Genomic DNA, 26568 nt, shown 5'->3' on the forward strand with positions numbered 1-26568 from the left:
GCAAGGATTAGCGCGTACCGGCTCCCGGAAGGTCACCGTGTGAAGGAGGCAGTGGTAACGCGGGTCTCCCCGCTGTGACTGGGGAGCAACGGCCCAGCAGAAGAACCCAGCCTCAGGTGGCGGGGAAGAGCAGACGGGCGGTTTGCTGCAACATCATGGAGAGCGGCGGGGGAAGCGGGAACAAAACTACAGGGGGGTTGGCCGGCTTTTTCGGAGCCGGTGGGGCAGGTTACTCGCACGCGGATCTGGCCGGCGTCCCGCGTGAGTATCGGGCCTAGGTTGTGAACATTTCTCAGCGGTTCTTGCGACTCCGCCAGATGTGTAGCGTGTACCGTTCCTTTTTGGGGGCTGACGTTCACAATCTTAGTACCAGTGGTGGGGTTAGTGTGTTTGCGCTGCCTCTTTCAAGATTGAACCAGTTTTTGGAGCCACGGATCCCCGAGAAGTTACGTTTGGGTGACCTGGACTCAGGAGATGTTGCATGTTCCTTTTATATCCAAGCACGGTGCCTCATTTTTCCTCCCGCACATTCCTTGTGCGTTGGTCTGTGTGCTTGGCTCTAGATTAAGAGGAGAGCCCAGCTCTGCAAGTAAATGCATTCCAAACAACGAGTCTGTAAATAACTTTTCAAACACAAAGTTCTGTGTTTCGAAACCACACAGTAGCCGTCAGGGCAAAACATTTAATAGTGCGAATAGCCAAGAAAGAAACTGGAGTCGAGCCTGCGGGAGGAGCTGAGAAGCGAGCTGCGCTTTAAAAGTCACTTACGGACTTGAAGAAAAAAAGTTAAGAATTTTAGGAAAGGAAATATGCAAGATCGAAAGTGCAGAAGCATGAATGTCCTACCTGTGCCCTTTCAATCCTGTGAATATGTATTCCAGATGTCTGTGACTTTGTGGGTGTTCAAATGGATGAACAGAACTTGTTCTGATTCTCCAGGTACTTTATGCTCAAGAACAAAAGAGCCCAGTGTCACCTCTGCCAAAACTGAATCTGGAACGCATTTTACACATACGTCTTCGGAGGTCTGAGTTTTGGAGCACAGAGGGCACTACCTTAATGTGACCAAGCATTGTTACGTTAATTTGATTAAGATTTGAAGGTAAATTGAGAAATGGAGGGATGAACACCATTCACTGAGCACCTGGGATCAACCAACGACTTTTCTGGATAGAGGACTACCAACAGTTAGATGACTGCTGCGTTCAGTGAACTGAGCCAAGTAACACAAATAAACACATTTCAGTTATATGTATAAGTGTACATAAAGCCATCAAAACCGGGTCATGAGATGGTGATGGGAGCAGGATGCCGTTTGAGAGTGGGTCAGAGAATGCAACTAGAGGGTGTTGACATTTGAGCTGTGACCTGAGTATAGTATAGATCAGAGGTGAGGCAGGTGTACAAGGGAAAATAGTCCAAATGCCCTGGGAAAAAACAAAGTTGGCATGTTTAAGGAACAAATGATGGGCCAGTGTGTCTATAGAGTTGCAAGGGAGTTGGAGTAGTAGGAGATAAAGAGATGAGGAGGGCAAGGAATGACCACTAATGCAGTGTTTTGTAAACCATGGTAGGAAGTTTGGATTTGATTACAAGTGTGAATGGAAGCCATTAAGGCTGATTTCCTTTTCTTAAAAAAATCACTTTAGTTGCTATATCGGAAGTAAATTGAAGGGATTAGAGCAAGTGAGGAGCCCATTTAAGTAGGAGATTGTTACAGTAGTCTAGGTGAGCTTTAATGGTTGGACTAAGATGGTAGCAATAAGGATGGTGGTAAGTAACGAAGTTCAAGATATTGAATATAGAATTCATATTGATGAGAAGACGAGTATTTCATAGATTGTGAACAGTCAACTGAGGTGCACAGGATTCAAGGATTAAATTTAAAATACGAAAAAGCTGACTGACATATTTTTCTGTCATCAAAGTTAGTGGGATTCAAGTGTGGCTGTCTGTAAGTTTCCATTTTCTTTTGTTATGACCCCCATGCCTATGGTGATAACCCGAGAACCCTCTACACTGCCACAGCAAATCTGTGTCAGCAGCTGTCAATACTGCTGAAGGAACTGCCTTAAGATCTGAAGGAACTGCCTTAAAATATTTATATACAACACATAACCCAAGCACTGTTTTTCTCATGGAATTGATTGGTCTCTTGTCAGTCTTATTTTGCAATTTGTATAGATGTCAAGCATCCTTGTAGCAAAGTAGAGAGAAATTAGCTTTATAATTGACCTTGGCTATGCTTCCTGCTACTTTGATTATTTAATCCACATTATTGCCAATATCTTCTTGGTATGACAGCCTGAACGCATACCATTTTCCTAGTGTAAGGCATGGTTTGGTATTCAGGACCTCAGGAGGAGGCGGCCTCAAAACTGCCAGACAGGATGAGCATAGAAAAGGAGAAATTTTCATATTCAAGTGAGCCTATAAATCAAAATTGGAAAACGAAACAGTGTAATTAACACTAAATGAAATAACTTTTTAGAATTTCATTGCAATATGCTTTGTTTTCTCTCTAGTGACTGGTATGAACCCTCTGTCTCCTTATTTAAATGTGGATCCACGTTATCTCGTGCAGGTAAGATTAAGACTAGTCCTTTTATGAATTTCCTAGTTTGGTGTGTTATCTTACTGTTTAAAAAAAAAAGTTTCTTACGCTAACTAGATCTATGATACATACTTCTGGAGGCACCAACTCTGGTCTCCATCCACCTTTTTTCTTTGTTCTGAAACTCTGGGGATTTGGCTTGCGTCTCCCTGATACTATCCCTTTAAAGGGTTTTTGAGGTTCAAGGTGTGTTTTTTCTCCCTATTTAAACATTTGTAAAGTATACTAACATAAAATTTACCATCTGACCCATTTTTAAGTGTACTGTTCAATGTTAACAAATGCATTTATAAGATTAGGCAACAATTACCACCTACCATATACATAACCCGTCTCATCATGTAAAACAAACTATGCCTGTTAAAAAAATAACTTCATTCCACCCTCCCTCCCACCCATCCCATGGAAACTACCCTTCTGCTTTCTGTTTTTGATACTCGTAAGTACCCCAAATAAGTGGAATCGTACTGTATTTGTCTTTTGTGGTTGGATTATTTCATTTAACATAATGTTCTCAAGTTTCATCTATATTATAGCTTATGTCAGAATTTCTCCTTTTTTAGGCTGGATAATATTTAATTGAATAATATTCCATTTTGCTTATCCATTCATCTGTTCCTGGACACTTGGATGGCTCCTGTATTTTAGCTACTGTTGATGTGAACATTATACTAATGTGTACAAATGTCTTTTCCCAACTCTCCTTTTAATTCTTTTAGTTACATATCCAGATGTAAAATCGCTGGATCTTAGGGAAATTTTATTATTTTCTGAGGAATTGCAGCTATACCATTTTACATTTCATTGGATCTCATAAATTTTGACATGTCGTTTTCTTTTTTATTCATCTCTTAAGTAAAGGGTGTGTTATTTAATTTCCATGAATTTGTAAATTTTTCAGTTTTCTTTCTGTTACTGATTTCTAACTCCTACTGTTGTGGCTGGAGAGGATACTCTCTATGATATCTTTTAAAATCTTTTGAAACTTAATTTGTGTCCTTACATGATCTATCTTGGAAGATGTCCCACATGCACTTGAGACATATATCTGTGCTATTATTGTTCGGCAGAGTGTTTTGTATATGTCTGTTAGATCTGTTTGCTGTTTGATTTATTGTGTTAAGTCCTTATTTTCTTACTACCTTCTGTCTGGTTATAATGTTTGCTATCCATTATTGAAAATAGATTATTGAAGTTTCCAGTTCTTAGTGTAGAAATTTCTATTTCTACCTTTAATTCCATTATTTTATATTTAATGTATTTTAATGGTCTCTTACTAGATATGTTTATAATTTAATCTTTTTACTGCATTGAAACTTCTTAATATTTTATGACCTTTTATTATTATGTAAAATCTATATTTTCTGATACTCATATGTTCACCCTGTTCTCTTTTGGTTATTATTTGCCTGGAATAATCTTTTTCTGTCATTTCACTTTGGACCTCTTTGTTTTTGGAACTAAAGTAAACCTCAGTGTAGTTGGATCATGGTATTTTTATCCATTTTGCTGATCTTATGACCTTTGTTTACAGAGTTTGATCCATTTATATTTAAAGCGATTACTGGAGCCACCTGGGTGACTCAGTCTGTTGAGCATCCAACTCTTGATATCAGCTCAGTTCATGATCTCAGGGTAATTGGATCAAGCCCCATGTCGGCCTCCTCGCTGAACGCAGAGCCTGCTTGGTATTCTCTCTCTCTCTCTCTCTCTCTCTCTCTCTCTCTCTCTCTCTCTCCCTCTCTCCCTCTCTCTCTCCCTCTCTCTCCCTCACATGCACGCTCTTTCTCAAAATAAATAAATAAAAACTTCTAAAAAATAAATTAGGCATTGATTTCTTAGACATGACACCAAAAGAATAAGTTAATAAAAACAACTGATAAATTGGTTTTAATAAAAATTTAAAACTTTTCTACTCCAGACTACACACTTAAGAATAAGGAAAAGACAGTTCACAAACTGAAAGAACATAACTGTAAATCATTTAATATTTGATAAGGACTTAAATCAAGAATATGTAATTTTTTAGAAAACTCTTAAAACTCATTTATAAGAAGTTTAAAAGTGGGTAAAAGATCTGAACAGACATTTCTCCAAGAAGATACACAAATGTTCAATAATCACATGAAGCATGTTCCATATCGCTTACTAGAGAAATGCAAATCACAAAAACAAAGTGAGATACCACTTCACACCTGCTATAGCTATAGTTAGAAACACAGGCAATAACTGATGTTAGTAAGGATGTGGAGAAATTGGACCTTCATGCACTACTGGTAGAAGTGTAAATTGAACTAGCTGCTTTGGAAATAGTCTCACAGTTTCTCAAAATATTAAAAGTAGGGTTACTGTATGACCCAGTAATTCCACTCATAGATATATACCCAAGAGAACTGAAAACATATGTCCACACAACAAATTACACATGAATGCTCATATCAGCTTTATTCTAAATAGGCAAGAAGTAGACACAATCCAAATATCCAAGTTAAGAATGGGTAAACAAAATGTGGCATCTCCATGCAAGGAGATATTCTGTAGCAATAAAAAAAGAATGCAGTAATGATGCTTGCTACAACATGGGTGAACCTTGTAAACTTACTAAATAAAAGAAGCCAGTCATAAAAGACCACATATTGTATGATTCTATTTATATGAAATGTCCACTACTGATAAATATAAAGAGACAGAAAGCAAATTGAGTAGTGGCTGCCCAGGGTAGGGGATAGATGGAGAATGACTGCTAACAGGTATGGGGTTCTTTTTGGGGTAATGAAAATGCTCTGAAACTGATTATAGTCTTTGTTGTACAATTGTGAATATACTAAAAACTCAAAACCACTGAATTATACACTTTAAATAGGTGAATTATATGGTATATGAATTATATATCCATAAATTGGGTGGGTTTTAAGAGTAATGGTTAGGACTTTTTGTTTCTAGATGAAACACTAAATATTTGACCTTTGAATTTCTTGTTGAGTGTGTTTTGTTTTTTTTTTTTTAATGTTTATTTTTGAGAGACAGAATGCGAACAGGGGAGGGGCAGAGAGAGAGGGAGACACAGAATCTGAAACAGGCTCCAGGCTCTGAGCTGACAGCACAGAGCCCAACATGGGGCGTGAACTCACCGCAAGATCATGACCTAAGCCGAAGTCAGAAGCTTAGCTGAGCCACTCAGGCATCTCTTGTTGAGTGTGTTTTGAATAGAAGCAAGTTGATTAGGGCTTGTTTAAAATGTGTTTGTTTTTGCTGGAAGTGTTTGTCAAATATCTACACTGTAGGTTTATTGCTTTTATTTCAAAAGTACCTCTCTGTCAGTATTTTACTCAAAATTTCAAAACTAATCAAATGTAGTTTGCTTAAATGTTGGATTTAAGCTTAAAGGTTATACTGTAGCTCCATTTAAAAATACAGTAACATTGGGACCCTGCATTGCTAGGCAGGGCCAAAAAGGTTAGACATCAAAGAAAAATCTGTATTTTAAAGAAATTGTGATTCTTGCTTAATCATTCACATTTGTAGTGACATCTCCCATTCAAATGTTAGAGGGACTTCAGAATTGAAAAAGTTTTCTCGTCTCGTCTGTTTTTATAAAAACCATGGAAAGCCTAAATTTAAAAACTGTACCTTAAGTAAGTTGCATTTTGTGGAACATTTTTCCATACTTTTGAAAGACAGACATGTTAAGTACTAGTTGTGAACTCATCATATACTGATTTTTGGCAACAGCTCTTATTTGAGGCACCATTTGTGGTTTCTCTTACTATTGATTTGTGTTGTCACCACTTTTGCATCCTCGCCAATACGTTAAATATTATATTAAGTAAATAGTCTTCCTCTTTGTTAGGCCAGATGAACATCCAGTATAAACAAGGAGAATTTGGGGCGCCTGGGTGGCTCAGTCGGTTAAGTGGCCAACTTCAGCTCAGGTCATGATCTCGCGGTCCGTGAGGGCTGTGAGTTCGAGCCCCGCATCGGGCTCTGTGCTGACAGCTCAGAGCCTGGAGCCTGTTTCAGATTCTGTGTCTCCCTCTCTCTGACCCTCCCCTGTTCATGCTCTGTCTCTCTCTGTCTCAAAAATAAATAAATGTTAAAAAAAAAAAAAAAAGGAGAATTTGGGGATGCCTGCGTGGCTCAGTCAGTTAAGCGTCCAACTTTGGCTCAGATCATGGTCTCACAGTTCATGGGTTCACGCCCTGTGTCTGGCTCTGTGCTAACAGCCCAGAGCCTGGAGCCTGCTTTGGATTCAGTGTCTCCCTCTCTCTCCCTCTCCCCCGTTCGCTCTTGCTCGCTCGCTCTCTCTCGCTCTCTCTCTCTCAAAAATAAATAATAAATAATATTTTTTCAAAAAACAAGAATTTGAATATTTCTAACATGCAGTTGAAATATAAATATTTCACATAATCTCAGCCACCTGACTATTTTATCAGGTACACTGGTGCCCATCCTTGGATTTGTTTCTTTTCTGTGGTAGTAAACAATGGTATTGGTGATCTTTTAGTGGTGCTAGTGTCCTACCCTGTCAGCAGCACAAGTTGAACTTTTCAGTGTATCTTCCCTACATACATTGTATAAAGATACTTTGAGATCAGCCTTGGTAAGTGGTTATTTTTTGCAGTTTAAATTTGGCTTGCAGAAGTCTTTTTTCTATAACATCATAAACTGTTAATCCTATTTTTATAGAAACCAAAAGCCTTAATTTTATGGAGATTAATATAATTTGGCCAGTGTCCCCTCCCTCAAAATATCTTTGGAAATTTTTGTTATATGACACAGTTGAGATTAATAAGCCCTGGTGACAATTAAGCATCAGATTGTTTCCAGGTGGCTCTGGGTGTGAATTGATGTACATTTGCCTTCATCCTCATAGTACTTTTATCCCAGTTGACCCTAGCAAAGAGTGAGTTGGAGATGACATGCACTTGTGCTTATTAATGTCCATCCTGACCGTTTTCTTAGTTTCCTGTTTGTAATACATGATCCATTTCTGGATTGAAGAAATATGTGTCTCATTAAATCACATGGCATTTCTAAAAACCTCAAGCCAGAAGCACAATTTATTTTTATTTTTTAAGTTTAATTACTTATTTAGAGAGAGAGAGAGAGCCTGAGCCGGGGAGGGTCAGAGAGAGAAGGAGAGAGAGAGAATCCCAAGTAGGCTCTGCACTGACAGCGAAGAGCCCGACATGGGGCTCAAACTAATGAACCATGAGATCATGATCTGAGCCAAAACCAAGAGTCAGGCGCTTCACCGACAGAGCCACCCAGGCACCCCTCCAGAAACACAATTTAAAACTAAGGCATTAATAAGGTCAAGAAGCACCCAAAATTCACAAAACTGTGTAATAACCTAGGATCTCTTCAGAGTTTGTTTGTTGTTGCCCACCAGACCATTTGTGTGATGAGAGTAGCTGTGCTTGCTTATTTGTGCATTTTTTGCTGAAAATGTATGCACAAGTCAGAAATAAAAAGCCAGTGCAGAGCTGTAGCTCACTGAAGTTCCATATTTGGTAAAGGGATGTTTCCTTGTTAGCAAGTTGCCAGCAGTGTTTTAACCATTTTTGTATAGAAAGTTTGGCAATTATGTATTGAATGTGTTCTTTATAAGAGTATATTATAGAATCATGGGGCGCCTGGGTGGCTCAGTTGGTTAAGCATCTGACTTCATTTCAGGTCATATTCTCACAGCTCGGGAGTTCAAGCCCCACGTCAGGCTCTGCTGACAGCTGAAAGCCTGGAGCCTGCTTCAGATTCTGTGTCTCCCTCTCTCTCTGCCCCTTCCCCACTTGAATTCCGTCTCTCTCTCTCTCTCTCTCCCCCCCTCTCCCTCTCCCTCCCTCCCTCCCTCCCTCCTTCTCTCAAAATAAACCTTAAAAAAAATTTTAAGAGTATATTATAGAATCAATCATACACTCTTACAGTAGCATTTTCAACTTGGGATTTTTGGGTGACTCAGCATTCGTATCAAGTTTGTGTATGCATTTACTGGAAAGAGAGACGATGGCTTTCAAAGATTATCAAAAGAATATATGCTCCCCCAAAGAGTTAAAAATTATTTATTAAGGGGCGCCTGGGTGGCGCAGACAGTTAAGCGTCCGACTTCAGCCAGGTCACGATCTCGCGGTCCGTGAGTTCGAGCCCCGCGTCGGGCTCTGGGCTGATGGCTCGGAGCCTGGAGCCTGTTTCCGATTCTGTGTCTCCCTCTCTCTCTGACCCTCCCCCGTTCATGCTCTGTCTCTCTCTGTCCCAAAAATAAATAAACGTTGAAAAAAAAATTAAAAAAAAAATTATTTATTAAGGGGCACCTGGGTGTCTCCATCAGTTAAGTGTCCCACTGTTGGTTTCAGCTCAGGTCATGATCTCACAGTTTGTGGGATTGAGCCCTGCTTCGCGCTCTATGCTGACAGTGCAGAGCCCGCTTGGAATTCTCTCTCTCCCACTCATACTCATTCTCTGTCCCGCCCCCCCCCACTCCACTTGTACACGTGCATCTCTCTTTCTTTCAAAATATGTAAAAAAAAGAAAACTTAAAGGAGAATTAAGGGTGCCCGGGTGTCTCAGTTGGTTAAACATGACTTCAGCTCAGTTCATGATCTCATGGTTCGTGGGTTTGAGCCCCACATCGGGTTCTCTGCCCCTCCCTTGATTTATTATTTCAAAAATAAACAAACATTTAATGTATAAATATAAATAAAATTTTAAAAAGGAATTATTTATTAGGAAGGTAATTTTGCCCTTGCATAACTGATCCAAACTTTTGTGCTTTTATAGTTTCTGCCCTTTCTCTTATTTCATTTGGTTTTACACATGGTAAATTGTGCTTGGTAATAAATAGTAGCTACAGAATGAGAGTTGCTCTCTTTTTCCACGCTGGTTTATATCAATCCAGTAACCTGTGACTTGTCATACCTTTCAGTTTCCCTTTCTCTAGAGCTGTGCTTCCTAAACTCTCTAGCACTGTTACTTCATATTCATCATTAAGTAAGGTAAATTAAATTGATTACAATCTGTCAGACTTACATTGAGAAACTAAGTTCCTAAGAACTTAGAAACTTAGTTCCTAAGAACTAAGCCTCCTAAGAACTAATGAGTATAATTGTATATGTTGTATATTTCATTCCACTTTGATATAGGGGTTGCTATTGCACAAAGTTTTATTTTGGTTTGACTAAGTATAGTTGGGTTTAGTTAATTTAAGGGTTTACTTTTTGTGAAAAACTACTTTGACAAATGAGGAAACATTTTGCAAGTACTGGGTCTTGAGGGGAGCTCAACTCAATTTTCATTATTACCTTTTTAGGATACAGATGAGTTTATTTTACCGACTGGAGCTAATAAAACCCGGGGTAGATTCGAACTGGCATTCTTTACCATTGGAGGATGTTGTATGACAGGTGGGTATGATAATTTTTTTTTTCAGTGTCCTCAATCCACATAGTCAAAAATGCTTAAAATCCGGGGCGACTGGGTGGCTGAGTCAGTTGAGCATCTGACTGGGCTCAGGTCATGATCCCAGGATCATGAGATTGAGCCCTGCATTGGACTCTGTGCTGAGCCTGGAATCTGCTTAAGATTCTGTCTCTCCCTCTGCCCCTCTCCCCTAATTGCACACTTGCTGTCTCTCTCATCTTTTTAAAAGTGCTTAAAATCCAAAGCAGTTCAAATATTGGTTTCAGGGTTTTAAAGAATCATTATTTAGGGGCACCTGGCTGGTTCAGTCAGTAGAGCATGTGACTCTGGATCTTGAGGTTGTAAGTTCGAGCCCCACATTGGGTGTAGAGATTACTTAAAAATAAGATCTTTAAAAATAATAACAATAAATAATCATTATTTTTGTTTGTCTTTGCCTATTAAAAAGTAAAAAAGAATCAGAAGTGCAGTTGTTTTTTAATACAAAGCTGCATTATTTGGATGAATTGTTACTGTGATTTACTAGGGGCTGCATTTGGAGCAATGAACGGTCTACGGCTAGGATTGAAGGAAACCCAGAATATGCCCTGGTCCAAACCAAGAAACGTACAGTAAGTCTTATGTAATCATCTAATGTAGTGATATTTGAATATTAAACTACTTTGTTGGCTTGATGAACACAGCCTTGAGATGACACATGTTTAGAGTATTGACATATGTTTTGATCAATTTTTTTATTTTCTTACTGAAAATAAAAGAAACTAAGGAATCAAGTTACTGAGACTAAGGTTTTTAAAGGAGTGATTTTTGAGTCAGTGTCCCTCAATTAGCTGGTGCTACCCTATCCTAACTTCTACACCTTTTTCATTCTGCAGTTCTATATAACATGCTTTTCAGGTTGTTGAATTGCTAGTACATTATTTGGATAGTTTGAGGGCCTGCACAACCATAGGACATGATAGTAAATAAGCACGTAAGAGTGATTGCTGGATCTGCTCTCATTCCAATTGAACTTTTTATTGATTTTACTCTCAATTTCTGAAATGGAGGGCTAACGCAAAGTTATCATGAAATTCTTAAAACTTAGTGGTAGTTTCTGAATCTTCTCAGGAAATTGAAGTTTGTGGAAAATGGAAAGTAGTACATCTTCACCCTGCCTAAAAAATAAACGTGACCAGTCCATGTAGATATTCCCTAAATAATATATGAGTGGAGTCACACAGTATGTATTCGATGGCTCTTGGTCTTGGTTCAGGACACATTAAGCTTTATCTTCTTTATATGTTGTTTAGCCAGCAGATGGCAGCAGGTGTGCTAGAATTAGACCTTGGGAATCCTGAAGGCTTGTCAAGTTTTTCATATTCCTGTTACTGTGGATCTTGCTTTACTAGGCCAGATCCTTGTATATTTTTACATTTATATTAATATTTGTCCCTTACTCCAATATTTTTTTTTTACTTTTTTGTGTTATGGAGAATTTTGAAAATGTACAGAAATAAACAGTAGTACAGTGAAGACCCATGAACCATAACCTCTCCTCAACAGTCAACCAACCAGGATTGGGACCAGTTATGCACCATCTCATTCTCCCCTCACATATTACTTTGAAGCAAATCCCTAACATACCATGAAATACCAATTTGAAGATGCGGCACCTGGGTGGCTTAGTCGGTTAGGTGTCCGACTTTGGCTCTGGTCATGATCTCACAGGATATTCCTGGGTAGGAAGCATTTAAAATAGGAGACAGCCTCAAGGTTAAACCTCCGACCTTGATTCAGGTCAGGATCTCATGGTTCCTGAGTTCAGGCCCTGCCTCAGGTTCTCTGCCCCTCCTTTGTGCACTCTTGCTCTCAAAAATAAACAAACATTTAAAATAGGAGACAGCCTGTAAAAATTGAAAGGACAGGGTTTGGGTCCAGACAAATCTATATAGCTTCAAAGTCTAGTTCCATTATATACTATTTTTTGGTCTTAGGTAAATTTTTTTCTACCTTCTGCCTTTAAGGGTTATTAAGAGGTGATTAAAGTTGGTAAGGGCCCAGTAAGTGGAGATATATTGCCCAAATTGCATACCAAAGAATTTCACCAATTTGCAGTGTTAAACAGCCTTTAGAGATAATACAAATTTTTGTTATTGGGCATTAATTTAAATGAGTTCTCTAACTCCATTAAATGAGTTTTTTCATTCTTTGTTATTACAATTTCATAATTTCCAGCAGTAGTCAGCTGTCCGGATAGAACCATTCCTGTGATGGTGTTACACTGCTGGGAGAGGAAAGTCCTGTCTTTTTCCTCCAGTTGCCTCTGTCACTGTTCTGGTGGCGCCTGGCACTGGTGTGAGGCAGAACTGTGCTTCCTTGAGAGTGTGCTAAGCGTTCACTTGGGCCGCTTAGTTCTAGTCTGGGAGCAGACACAGCATGTGCTTTCTCCACATATTCTAATTAGATGGTTTTTTCCTTCTCTTTGAATACTTCCCTGTAATTCTGCTGTATTCTGTAACAGTCCACGCTTTGATTCTATTTAATATCTTGAGTATATTCTTCCTCCAAAAAAATTTAATTGTAAGCTAGATTATCCATTAGAATGGTCTTTTTCTTTTTTTAATGTGGATCAATTACTGTAAACTTCTCTATAAAATACATTGTAGGCTATCATTCAAAGCTTTTCTATATTTGATTTATATTTATTTTTAATAATAATAATTTTCCTTACTCATTGCCCAAAAATGTTGGAAGTTTAATCTTCATTTATATTTGTATAAAGTAAAAGCCAGCCTTACTAAATTCTAAGGAAGTATTAAGGTAGCTTTTAAAATTAAGAAAACCCTGGGGACACCTGGGTGGCTCAGTTGGTTAAGCATCCAACTCTTGATTTCCTTTTCAGGTCACGATCTCATGGTTCATGAGATTGAGGCCCTTCGCTCTCTCCCTCTCTGCCCCTCCTCCACTCGCACGGATGTACTTCTCTCCCTCTCTCAAAATAAATAAATAAACGTTTTTTAAAAAAATAAAATTAAGAATACCTGAGTGTTGGGTTTATACGTTGTAAATAGCTACAATTATGGTTTTTCAAAGTGCTGGAGAAATAATGATTCTAAGTACAGATTCTTTCTCTTTCTGCCCTGGTAGGATTTTGAACATGGTGACTAGGCAAGGGGCACTTTGGGCTAATACTCTAGGTTCTCTGGGTAAGTAGAGATCTCACTTAATAATAAATCATTAATGCAAAGGATATATATGTATCATGAACAATTTGACCTGCCAAAATTCTGGCCCTAGGATATTAAAAATTGTATTTGAATCTACTCTGATGAGTAATGTAGGTAATACTTAGGAAAAGACCATGAACAACATAACAATAATTCCAGATGCTAATACCATTTTTCAGTGTTTTAAGTCTTTTTAGATATTACATACTCTCCTGTCCAAGCAAGATACCAACCCATGTTTTAGGTAGATATGGAGTCCACATAATTCAGGTCCAAGTCAAATGCCTTTGTATGTTAAGAAAGGTTCAAGGCCCTGTAGTAAGATACAGATTAATGCAACCCTTTTGCTATGTTTTCCTAATAGCCTATTCAGCATTCTGTTTACCTAAGTAGGTTTCCCAGACTGAATTTTCAGAGGTGTTATAGGGCCTTTGTAGATAATGAAAACATTTGCAGTTCTGAGCAAGGGGTAATTTAGTAGGATTTAAGACCAAATGCTTTCATATTATACTATGTATGAATATTTGGCTCTCTTGATTATTCATAGCATATAATAAGTGTACCTGTGGTACTTATGCTCTAAGAACCAAAAATTTCTTTGTAACTTGGTTGAAAGTCTGAAAATCTTTTAATTGTGGCAGATTAAGTAAGGGAAATTTTAGGTATCTCATTGAAAAAATAGAAAAAGCATCTGTTGTGAAAGAATAATAGCCTAGCTTTTTTGTGGGATTTGGAAGCAGTACATTTTCACACTGTAAGGTTAGATTGACATTTGAGATCCTAGTAAATTATTGCCTCCCTATGCTACTCATGTCCTCTTTGCCCCCACCCCATACACAGTCACCCTCCTTTGTTCCTGTTTGGTTGCTTATATATCTCCAAAGTGAAAAGCCATCCTGCTCTGCCCAAGGATTTTCTTAGTTTTAGCATTGCAGGCAAGTCTCAGTCCTAGGAAAACTGGGATGGCCAGTTGCTTTGTATGTTTCTGATGTAATAGAAGCTCAGTTTCAATTAAATAAGTTGAAAGGGTAAGAAGAGCCTTTATAGAAATATAAGAATATCACAACAGAAGGGTTGTAAGGCTGAGTTTGGTGTAACATTGAAGGGTCAAATAAAGCATAGTTTCGAGAAAGGTAGGGAAAAGGATTAGTAGGAATCTTTACAGGTACAAGAGATAGATAGTTTTGGGGAGCATCTTGTTAAAACTAAATAAAGCTAGTGTTACAGTTTTTGCCTGTGCCAGAACCAAACCTCAATTTTTTTTTAAGTTAACATTTCTCTTAGAATAGAAATGCATGTGTTTTTGTTTCTAAATTCAAGGTATAGCTATTAAGAATAAAATATAAGTGAAAATTTTAAATATTTTTCCTGAGATTCCAAGAAAAATGGAACTTTTTGTAATTAACTACTATTGGTGTTTCTTCTGAAGCTCTTCAAAAATTTTCTTTGTATATCCTGAGTTGTACACACATGTGCCCGCTTTACAGGCTAATGAATATAGTTTTTCCTACTTTTTGTTCGGAGTATGTATTATTCCGTTATATGGAAAGTCCCTTTCTGGGTCTATCCGCTTTGATGGGCATTTTATTTACAAGCTTTTGCTGTTACAAATACTGTTCTAGTGATCATTCTTTTATATCTTTGAATGCTTATAGAATGTCTGTAAGATAGATTTATCTAAATATAATTGCTTTACTGACTTCCAATAACTTTTTTATTAGTAATCAGTCCATTTTCCCTGTAGCTTTGCTCTATAGTGCATTTGGTGTCATCATTGAGAAAACACGAGGTGCAGAAGATGACCTTAACACAGTAGCAGCTGGAACCATGACAGGCATGTTGTATAAATGTACAGGTAGGTACTGTTGAATGAAGAGCTATCTCTGAATATACTTTGAAGTATGCTTTGAAAATGAAGTATCCACAGATTTCAGAGTACACTTAACACATTTTTTGCAGTGTAATGGAGTGTTCTCTAAAACCTCATGGGTGTTTGGGGTTTTGTTTTTGTTTTTTTATTTTGATAAAGTACACGAAACATAAAATTGGCCATCTGAACCATCTTGAAGTGTAAGTTTAGTAATGTTAAGTATATTTATGTTGTTGTGGAGCATTACCTTCATCTAACTCCAGAACTTTTCTTCATCTTGCAAAACTGAAACTCTGTATCCAACATCATTTTCCCCATCCTTTAGCCCTTGGCAACTACCATTCTGCTTTCTAACTATGAATTTCAACTCTTGAGTATTTTAGGTATTTCATGTAAGGAATAATAATACTGCATTTGTCTTCTTGTGACTGGCTTATTTCTTTTGGCATAATATCATCAAGGTTCATCCATGTTATAGCATGTTTCAGAATTTCCTTCTTTTTCAAAGATGAATAATACTCTGTTTTACATATATACCACATTTTCTTTATCCATTCATCAGTCAGTGGATACTTGGATTGCCTCCATCTTTGACTACTATGAATAATGCTCCTATGAACATAGGTGAACCATTCGATTTTGAAAAAATAGAACCCTAAGAGTTGAATCAAAATGACCTGAGTGAAGATCAAATATCAAATCCTTCTCTAAGATGGAAAAGAAATTAGCATTCACTGCGTTATACCCCCAGTTATAAGCACTTAATATAACTTATTAAGAAGTGCCCCGGTGACTCGGTTGAGCCTCCAGCTTTGGTTTAGGTCATGATCTCACGGTCAGTGAGTTTGAGCCTCACATCAGACTCACTGCTGTCAGCACAGAGCCTGCTTCAGATCCTCTGCCGCACCCAACGCTCCCACCGCCCCCCCCCCCACAACACCCCCCCCCCCACTGCTCACATATGCAGTCTCTCTCAAAAAAGTAAAAGTTGAGATATATATATAGGACTTATTTTATTTAAAACTGAACTGATAATCATCACACCCCAGTTTTATAGATAAGCACAGTATTAAGAGGACCTCTTTCAAAAGGTCCTAACTGGTGATGGGCTCAAATTTTTTTTATCACGTTTCTGCTTTAAATGGCTTAATTAAACTACTTATACTCATGCCTCTGAAAATTACTTTTGTTTGATTTTTTAGACATTAGACACTTGATTAACTGAGCTAATTCTTTTTAGAAATTCCTCCATCAAAATTTCAGGTAGCCATTTTTGCTAGAAAGAGAAGTCTCAACAGGGTTATGGAATCCAAGATTTCCTGATATATCTGAGAGTAAGAGGTTTTTTCTGTATTGAAAATGGATCACATTTGGGGCGCCTGGGTGGCTCAGTCGGTTGGGCGACCGACTTCGGCTCAGGTCATGATCTCGCAGTCCGTGAGTTCGAGCCCCGCGTCGGGCTCTGTGCTGACAGCTCAGAGCCTGGAGCCTGTTTCAGATTCTGTGTCTCCCTCTCTCTCTGACCCTCCCCCGTTCATGCTCTGTCTCTCTCTGTCTCAAAAATAAACGTTAAAAATAAAAAAGAAAATGGATCACATTTGGAATTTTATCCCTAAGAGCTCACAGTACTTCTTACTTGTGTGTATGTACTCATGTAAACAGAGCTCCCAGGTGGATTAAGACATTACATACCTTTTATGTCCATGAAGATGTTACCTTGACATAGAAAATCGTGTTAAAAATACTGGGGCATCTGGGTGGCTCAGTCAGTTGAGTGTCCGAGTCTTGATTTTGGCTCAGATCATGATCTCACAGTTCATGGATTCAAGACCCACGTCAGGCTTCATGCTGGTAGTGCAGAGCTTGCTAGGGATTCATCCTCCCTCTCTCTCTGTCCCCCACTCATGTGCATGTGCTTGCTTGCTCTCTCTCAAAATAAATAAACTTTAAAATATTTAGATATTAGAGTAATTTAAAAAAATACTTCACATTGAAAATCTTCAGGGTCAGACAAAAGAATTTAAAACTTTAACTGCAGCACAAGGGTTCACTCAGCAAGAGTTTACTTGGCCCAAACTATGCTTACAAAAGATCAAATTAATATTTGAGAAACCGATTTCACATAAAAATATGGAATTCCAGCTTCTTTTGAATAAATGGAAGATACCAAGCTTACATTATTTGTGTTGGCAAATGGCTGGGGTTGAGTGGGAGCTGCTGTTACACCAGTTGATGGGCACTGAAGTTCTACCTCAGTACCACTAGTCCCTGACTTCTTACTCAGGGTAAGCCGCTGTGGCATTTCCTCTGCTGAGGGCATCCCTGAATATAAGAATGTACTGAATTACCATCTTAAGACATATTACGCATATTTAAAAGATAGAAAAGGCTGAATTCTTGATATCGAAAGACATGGGAGCCTAGCTATCTGTGTCTGGGACTTCCTTGCAGTCATAGCATTTATAACACAGGGTGGGACACCTTCAGCTTAAATTATGAAAGAGAAAGTTCTTGGCTCAGAAGAAAAAAAGCAAAAACAAATTGATTCTAGGTCAGGTGACATGTAGATTTCATTTTCCATTGCAATTGTGAAACATAGATGAAGTATCTGACCCAGAATTCCAACGTTAGCTCATAGTTTCCTGGCCGAACAATTTAAATTTAGCTCAGCACATCAGAATCAGTATACAAAAGCAGAGCAGTATCTTTCATTGATTTCTGGTTTAAAATAAACCTAAGACAGAGCACAGAATTAAGAATTTTGTGTGGTAGGAATACAAATACAACTTCAGCTTCTAGATTCAGGGATTTAGAAAAGGGGTGAGACACTCTTGGTCTAGAGCCAGCCCAAACTGTTAAAGACACAAGTTTACATTTAGGGAATGGCTAATTCCTGCTGACCAAAAATATTTCCAACTCTTCAACAATGGAAATTAAAAAAGAGGAGGTTTGAAATTAAAGTAGTATAACTCAACTTAGATTTGGAGCTACTTTCGTGGAAAGAAAAATCATGGGGAAAAATACATGAGAAAATGGGTAGTTGTCAGAACAAAAGAAGGCTAATTTAAAGGAATATTTCTGATGGGATGATTTTAGTTTAAATCCAATGTTTAATGAGTTTAAATATTTTTCAGAGGGTATTCAGACGGTCATTAGATTTTCTGTGACATGTGAAAATCTGTTTAGTAATAAACAGTATTCTATCAGAACAAGAACAGCTGTAGTTTTGCTCTTGTTCATAAGCTTAGGACTAATGTTTAAAAGGCCTGGTCACTAATCTTCAGAAACAAGGCATCAGCAACCAAAAGATATGGGTCCCCCCTTTCCCCTCACAAAAAGCCCCTGACCTTTTCATTCTATGCCTTCCGTAAGAAAGTCATCTTAGAAAAGCAAACTAAATAAAAGTTTAAAAGACCTACAAATCCATTTCATCATAATAAGTAAATGTAGGGCTTATTATTGTTAAAAGGTACTATTTATCAATAGGTTCCAGGCCTTCAGAATTAAACTGTATATGCTAACCATACTTTTTTGATGATTTATTTCTGTTACTGGCAGCAGTATTCTTCCAGTAAATTAAGACAGATGTAACATATATTACAGGCATAGGGCTGTAATATATAAAACATTTCGACAGATCACTTAAACCAACAATCCAATTAAAAAATGGAGTAAGGATTGACAGAACACTTCAGGGAAAAATACAAATCACCACTAAACAATAGAAGTCACTAAATCTTACAGGCAACCAGGGTAAAGCAAAATAAACCATTAAGATAATATTTTTCACCAAGTATCTTTTAAAAAGTGATGATAGGTAACTGATGTTTACCAGAGGGGAAGTGACACCTAATATTGACAGAGGTAAGCAAAGCAGTCGACATTAGTTATTAATATTTTAAATTTGTAGATCTTTGCTCAGCAATTTATCCTACAGCATACTAAGGCATACACACAAAAAAGGGGTCTGGACCACCATAACCACCACAGGAAAGCAACCAAAAAGATGAAGAATCTGGTGGGAAAAATCGTCCTAAGAGGACAGTAATATGGGGAGGCAAAAACAGCAGAGATAATTGAATGCTTGCATGGAAGAACCTGGGTTGCTAGGAAGGGACCAGTGGGGTGGAGGTGGTCCTGAGGAAAGCCCGAATGTCAGCTGCTCTGCTGTGACAGTCACACGTACTGCTTCCACTCTAACAAAGCAAAGAAAAAAAATAGGGAGGCAGGAAACGTCTGTTCTAGTGTTCCGAGTCACCTTTGGTTTCTGCCCTTCTCTTCTGTGTCCCTTCACTTCATCATTTGTGAAGTTCACTACCTAGCACCTGAGTTGCCTTTTCTCACAAGGCTGAACTTCTGCAACAGTATTTTTCATTAGCCATTTTGACTTTGGGCTTCTACCTTCAGTCTGTCTTATCCACTATTTCTGGTTTATCTTCCAGTATGGTTCTAATTCTAGTAATCACTTTCAAAAACCTTTGATGATGACACACTGTGTTTCAGCCTAAATTTAAATTTCTCATCCTAGCCTTCCTTGCTCTAATCCTCTCCCATTTTCAGACTTTTCTCCCACACTGTTCTTGTGTATGTTATATGACCAAATATGTAAATTTGAAATCCAATCCATCCATAAGGCCCAGTTCAATTGTTAATACCTCTTTCAATAGATTTCCTTTTTTTGGGGGGGAGGGGGGCAGTGATTGAACTTTATTTAGTTTTGGGGTTTTTTTCTTTAATTTGCATCCAAGTTAGCATATAGTACAACAGTGATTTCAGGAGTAGATTTTTTTAATGCCCCTTACCCATTAGGCCATCCTCCCCTCCACAACCCCTCCAATAACCCTCTGTTTCTTCTCCATATTTAAGAGTCTCTTATGTTTTTGTCCCCCTCCCTGTTTTTTATTATTTTTGCTTCCCTTCCCTTGTGTTCATCTTGTTTTGTATATTAAAGTCCTCATATGAGTGAAGTCATATGATATTTGTCTTTCTCTAATTTCACTTAGCATAATACCCTCTAGATCCATTCATGTAGTTGCAATTGGCACGATTTCATTCTTTTTCATACATACACCACATTTTCTTTATCTGTTCATCAGTGAACATTTGGGCTCTCTCCATACTTTGGCTATTGTTGATAGTGCTGCTATAAACATTGGGGTGCATGTGCCTCTTCGAAACAGCATCCCTGTATCGCTTGGATAAATACCTAGTAGTGCAATTGCTGGGTCATAGGGTAGTTCTATTTTTAATTTTTTGAGGAACCTCCATACTGTTTTCCAGAGCGGCTGCACCAGTTTGCATTCCCACCAGCAGTGCAAAAGAGATCCTCTTTCTCCACATCCTCACCAACATCTGCTGTTGCCTGAGTTGTTCATGTTAGCCATTCTGACGGGTGTGAGGTGGTATCTCTTTGTGGTTTGATTTGTATTTCCCTGATGATGAATAACGTTGAGCATTTTTTCATGTGTCGGTTGGCCATCTGGATGTCTTCATTGGAGAAGTGTCTATTCATGTCTTTTGCCCATCTCTTCACTGGATTATTTGCTTTTTGGATGTTGAGTTTGATAAGTTCTTTATAGATTTTGGATACTAACCCTTTATCTTCTTTGCAAAAATCTCCCATTCCATTGTTGCCTTATAGTTTTCCTGATTGTTTCCTTCACTGTGCAGAAAATTTTTATTTTGATGAGGTCCCAATAGTTTATTTTTCTTTTTTGTTTCCCTCGCCGCCAGAGAACGTGTTGAGTAAGAAGTTGCTACAGCTGAGGTCAAAGAGGTTTTTGCCTGCTTTCTCCTGGAGGATTTTGATGGCTTCCTGTCTTACATTTAGGTCTTTCATCCATTTTGAGTTTATTTTTGTGTCTGGTGTAAGACAGTGGTCCAGGTTCATTCTTCTGCATGTCGCTGTCCAGTTTTCCCAGCACCACTTGCTGAAGAGACTCTTTATTCCAGTGGATATTCTTTCCTGCTTTGTCAAAGATTGCTTGGCAATACGTTTGTGGGTCCATTTCTGGGTTCTGTATTCTGTTCCATTGATCTGAGTATCTGTTCTTGTGCCAGTACCATACTGGCATATAATCTTGATGATTATAGCTTTGTAATACAGCTTGAAGTCCAGATTTCTTTTTTTTTTTTCTTTTTAATCTATCTTGGAGGCGATTCAGTATGGTGAAAAAGACAATGGGCTTTGGCGTCAAATGGGTTTGACTTGACCAGCACTAGGTCACTAAACAGCTACACCAAGAGAGTAACTTGTCTGAATTTGTCTATAATAACAAGAGCAACCAGTATTCCCTTCATAGACTCGTAAATGAAATCACCTATAGAAAGTAAGTGACTTACCTCCTACCATAAGCACATTTTATACCATTCTTAGAAGGCTTAACACAGTTTTCCTGGTAGGAAGTCAATAGGCAAAAAGTAAGATTGAAAAATCAAGAACTAGCAAGATAGTTATGTTTTTTAGAAACAAGATAAAGAGCAGAGAATGAAAGTAGTTGCCTTTGGAAATAGAAATTAGGGTGAGGATGGTGAGTGTGCCACATTGTTGTGTATCACTAAAATCTTTTAGCACTTTTTAAATTGTTTATATGGACTACTTTAATAAAAAGTGAAAGTGAGCAAAGACCTTTATCAACATAATAAAAATGAGGTATTTGGGGTGCCTGGGTCGCTCAGTTGGTTAAGCATCTGACTTTGGCTCAGGTCATGATCTCATGGTTGATGAGTGCAAGTCCTATGTCCAGCTCTGTGCTGACAGGTCAGAGCCTGGAGCCTGGTTCAAATTCTGTGTCTCCCTCTCTCTCTCTGCCCCTCCCCTACTCATGCTCTGTCCTCCTTAAAAATAAATAAACACTTAAAAAAATTTTTTTTAATTTTTTTTTTCAACGTTTTTATTTATTTTTGGGACAGAGAGAGACAGAGCATGAACGGGGGAGGGACAGAGAGAGAGGGAGACACAGAATCAGAAACAGGCTCCAGGCTCTGAGCCATCAGCCCAGAGCCTGACGCGGGGCTCGAACTCACGGACCGCGAGATTGTGACCTGGCTGAAGTCGGACGCTTAACCGACTGCACCACCCAGGTGCCCCCCAAAAAATTTTTTTAATAATAAATACAAATTAGGCATTAGATTACAAGGGTGGAGTGGGGAGACACTGTTCAATGGGTACAGAGTTTCAGTTTTGCAACATGGAAACAGTTCTTTGGAGATGGATGGGGTGATGATAGCACAACAATCCCAGAAAACCTAGTGCTACTGAACTATACTATTAAAATGGTAACTTTTATATATGCTTTATCTCAATTTTTAAAATAAATTCAATAAAATTTTGGAAAGTATTTAATAGCCATGACAGTGTGTAATTAAGGCAGTTCCTCTAAAGCAGGGGCCAAGAACACCTGCTGGCCAAATCCCTATCTGTTCACTGTCTTGAGGCTAAGAATATGTTTTATGTTTTTAAATATGGTTGACCTTTGAACTCCGTGAGGTTGAACTGTACAAAGTTTTCTTTGATCAGCACAGTACTATAAATGTGTTTTGTCTTGAGATTTTCTTAGTAACATTCTTTTCTCTAGCTTGCTTTATTGTAAGATTGTAATACATAATTCACACAACATATAAAATACTGATCAACTGTTTACGTTCTCAGTAAGGCTTCCAGTCAACAGCAGGCATTAGTAGTTAAGTTTTGGGAGGACTCAGAAATTGTACTTGGATTTTTGACTGTGCAGGGCGGGGGGGTCACATCCCTAACCCCACACGTTGTTAAGAGTTGACTGTAGTTACATTTTAAGTGGTTATATAAGTATCTACATAATAGCCTTTGGGCCCTGAAAGCCTAAAATATGTACTTTCTGGCCACTGTAAGAAAAATATTCTGATCCCTGCTCTAAAGTAATTGTCAGTTCAGTATGTTAGCTCTACACTATCCAGCTCTATACCCCACAAACAAGGTACTTAAGTATTCTGGGCCTTATTTTCCTATGTTTAAAAGAGATAGTATTTGTCCTTTCTGGAAGAGTTGTGTAAGGACCAAAAAGATAGAAGGTAAAACTGAAACACCTGGCTCACATTTGTTTTGCTTTATAGACATTGACCGTTGGCCTTCTTGCTCAAAGCAAGAATATTTGCTAATCAACTTCCTGTGCTTAGTTGGGCAAAAGTTGGTTACAGAAAGCCTAAAGGCAAGGCCCTCAAATGTTTAACACAACCAGTTGGAAAACACTGGAATTAATAGAAAGTTAAAACTAAAACATGGCTTGGTGTGTGGTAAGAGGCTATCCTTCAATCAGAATTAGCTGTGCTTAGTAAGTCAAACACTGCCTATGTTTAGCGTCTACTTGGTGGAAATAACTTTTTTCTAGCCTTCAAAGAAGTGACATTTTGGGGCGCCTGGGTGGCTCAGTTGATTCAGTGTTGGACTTTGGCTCAGGTCATGATCTCATAGTTCGTGAGTTTGAGCCCCGCATCAGGCTCTGTGCTGACAGCTCAGAGGCTGGAGCCTGCTTCAGATTCCGTGTCTCCCTCTCTGCCTCTCCCCAACTCGTGCTGTCTCTCAAAAATGAATAAACATTTAAAAAAATTTTTTTAAAGTGACTTGTTTGAACTAAGTTTCATTTTGGTCAGAAAGTAGAAAGCTTTCTGGGGGATCATAAGAGACACTTAATGTGCCACTGATGTCCCTAAGGTCTTAGTCTTGTAGTTCACAGTTTCATTATGTTACCCCTAGTGCCTCTGCTCAGGGAGGCTCTTTATTTGATAGCTAAGAACTAATGTGAAAATCCTTCCAAAAGTAGAAATTAGGACACTCAAAGCAAAAGACCAACCATAAGGAACAGTTTACATCTATTTCCAAACCAGTGGGCAGAGTTCAGAGCCCAGTGGATCTGTAATCAACTAAAGATCTAGGGGAGTTTTCAGTGTTTAGTCCCAGGAAAACATCTGCAAAATCATTGTGCTTTCAGTTATCTGCCCTGAATCATTTTTCTGCTAATAAACAGCAGTGAGACCACCTTTCTTTTGTGTCGACTCAGAATGGAGTACTATATAACCTGCTTGAAAGAATCCTCATTACACACAAAGTTTAGATTTAATAACCGAGCCATACTGATGCTGTTGCAAATATCATTTATTCTCCTGTGCTTCATAGTTTATTTTCCTCATTTTAGTCATTTGACCTAATTATAGTTTACTTTCAGCCCCTAGAACTTTTTGTTGACTTACTAGTCAAAGACATGAAGTAGATTTTTATTAAATTGGGTAGATTGTTTTTGAGTTAGCAGGTTGAGTGTATATTACATTTATAATTTTCCAGCTGCATTGAATACAGGGGCAAAATCCAACTGCCATACTTAATCTAAACATAGCAAGAGACGATGTGGGATTCAAGGAGAGAGCTCCCATTTAATTTTTTTTTTAATTGTTTCTGACCTCTCCTCCCCATCCCCCCCACTCCCCACCCCACCCCCCCTCCGCCGTATTGACAGCTGTTTGTAGATGATGCCTGCAGCTTCTGTCTAAGAGAGATAATTAGGGCACTTCATGTTGGAAGCCTACACAGGTCAGCTATCAGACATCTTCAGACTAGAGAGGATCCTGAAGGGAGTGGCCCTTTAATCTATCGGCTGAAGCCATCTGGCAGGACATTCATTGCAGGAATGCTTGGTCTGAAGTGTTCTAACTCAGCAACATCACTGAATTTCACAGAATTTACTGGTTTGTACCCAGAGGGCCTCTAGGAAGGTAATCACAGGACCACAGCTCCGTTCCACCTTTGCCTTCCTAACACAGGACTTAAAATGAATACTCCATTGGTACAATGTGGGCTTCCTGACATTTATGGTATCAACTTGTTTGTAAAACCATAGAACATCAAGTTATTTCTTAAAAGCTTATTTCGGTGCCCCTAGTCCTCTTACTAGACTTGGGGACTGTTTTCAGGTAACTGATGAAAATGTTTTTGTTTTTGCATTTCAAGTGTAATCCATATTGCTAATCTTTTTTCACATGAAAAAAATTGTTTTGTTAAGCAAAAACAGTTCAAAGTCTAATCCTTGGGTTGTTTTTCAGTTAAGTATAATGCTGCTCGGTGCCTTATTGCTCATTAATTGTAGATTGTCTGATATGTCAGTGTAGGAATGGAGGAGGGGGGTGGGGGTGTCATTACCTAACTCAAAGCTTGATTATAGCCATCTTATCACCACTTCTTGAGTCTTCAAAGTTAAAAGAGGACCTGTCCAGAGTCCAAAGATAATGTTAATACTGTTTCCAAAGAGGGTGTCACCTTGTTTATATTATAGCTGTAAATCAATTGGTGGGGCTTGTGGATTCTAAACAATATGACTAACGGGAAATTATTGCTTTGTTTGGGACTTCAATAATATGCATGAGATCTTGTCTGAAGTGTGGGAACAAGTGAGATTGAGAAAAATCAAATTATTAATGCTCATGATCTTAGCTACAAATTGTAAAATTAAAAGAAAAAATGGTTGTGAATGAGAATACAGTGTATGTATTAAACTGGTGATTTAGGGATGTTTCTCTTGAACCTGTCTTGGTTTCTTGTATTAACTTTAGGACTTCTGTTTGAGATGGGATATTTACACATAAACAAATCGTGTGCCTCAATTTCATGATAACATTATTTAATCCTTTGCTGCTAGGACACTGTGCAATACAAGGCTGTTTTGTTTTTGTTTTCTTTTCCTTTCCCAGGTGGTTTTCGAGGGGCAGCACGAGGTGGGCTAGCAGGACTGACGCTTACCAGCCTCTACGCACTCTATAATAACTGGGAGCACATGAAAGGCTCCTTGCTCCAACAGTCACTCTGAAGATTTGCCAACTTGTGAATGGAGGACACTTTAGTAGCAATCCAGATCAATTTATAGGTCAGTCTGGAGTTACTCTTTCTTCCTACAATTAGTTTGAAAAATTGGAGATACCAGTTTGCTGTGGCGAAGATCATGGTTGGTTGACCGGGACTGGCACTCTTTCCAGCCCAAGCTGAAGCCAAAACCCTCTGGTGGCTGAGTAATGTGGTTCTCCCTTTCCCTCGAACTGGAAAACTACTTACTCACAGAATTCACGTTGTGATGGTTGTCGATAGTATATCACCGCATTTGTTTATTTAATGATCTGAAACTGTAATGTTCCCTTGTATTCCCAATAAAAGGTGAAAACAGAACTGAAGTCCTAACTCCAGTGTAAACACAGTGGGTGTCTCCATTTAAAACATTTTTCTGGGGGGACCTGGGTGGCTCAGTCGGTTAAGCATCCAACTCTTGGTTCCAGCTCAGGTAATAACTTTATGGGATTGAGCCCCATGACAGGCTCTGTGCTGACACTGCAGAGCCTGCTTGGGATTCTCTCCCTTTCTCTCTGGAAATAAACATTTTTAAATAATAAAAACATTTTTCTGGGCATAAAGTGAAAAGTGACTCTTAAAAGCATTTCTGTCTGCC

At 38.4% G+C, this 26568-nt stretch overlaps 1 protein-coding gene and 1 non-coding gene across 3 annotated transcripts; both read left to right on the forward strand.

Moving 5' to 3' along the window:
* Nucleotides 1-2: 2 nt before the first annotated feature.
* Nucleotides 3-26291, forward strand: LOC101094135 (mitochondrial import inner membrane translocase subunit Tim23). 2 transcript variants are annotated; one of them, XM_003994168.6, is made up of 7 exons: nucleotides 3-261; nucleotides 2526-2584; nucleotides 9918-10011; nucleotides 10554-10638; nucleotides 13157-13215; nucleotides 14981-15091; nucleotides 25823-26291. In XM_003994168.6, exons 1-7 carry the CDS (start codon nucleotides 156-158, stop codon nucleotides 25936-25938), a joined length of 630 nt encoding a protein of 209 aa, XP_003994217.1. In that variant the 5' UTR covers nucleotides 3-155; the 3' UTR covers nucleotides 25939-26291. The 2 variants fall into 2 exon arrangements, with proteins under 2 accessions (XP_003994217.1, XP_019669075.1); XM_019813516.3 differs by lacking the exon at nucleotides 3-261 and adding an exon at nucleotides 338-1102.
* LOC111557183 lies at nucleotides 12240-12443 on the forward strand. Its single transcript, XR_002737040.1, has one exon. It is a non-coding gene; the product is annotated as a small nucleolar RNA SNORA74 (small nucleolar RNA).
* Nucleotides 26292-26568: the final 277 nt, after the last annotated feature.

The sequence above is a fragment of the Felis catus genome, chromosome D2 (assembly GCF_018350175.1).
Source record: "Felis catus isolate Fca126 chromosome D2, F.catus_Fca126_mat1.0, whole genome shotgun sequence".
Classification (NCBI taxonomy): domain Eukaryota; kingdom Metazoa; phylum Chordata; class Mammalia; order Carnivora; family Felidae; genus Felis; species Felis catus.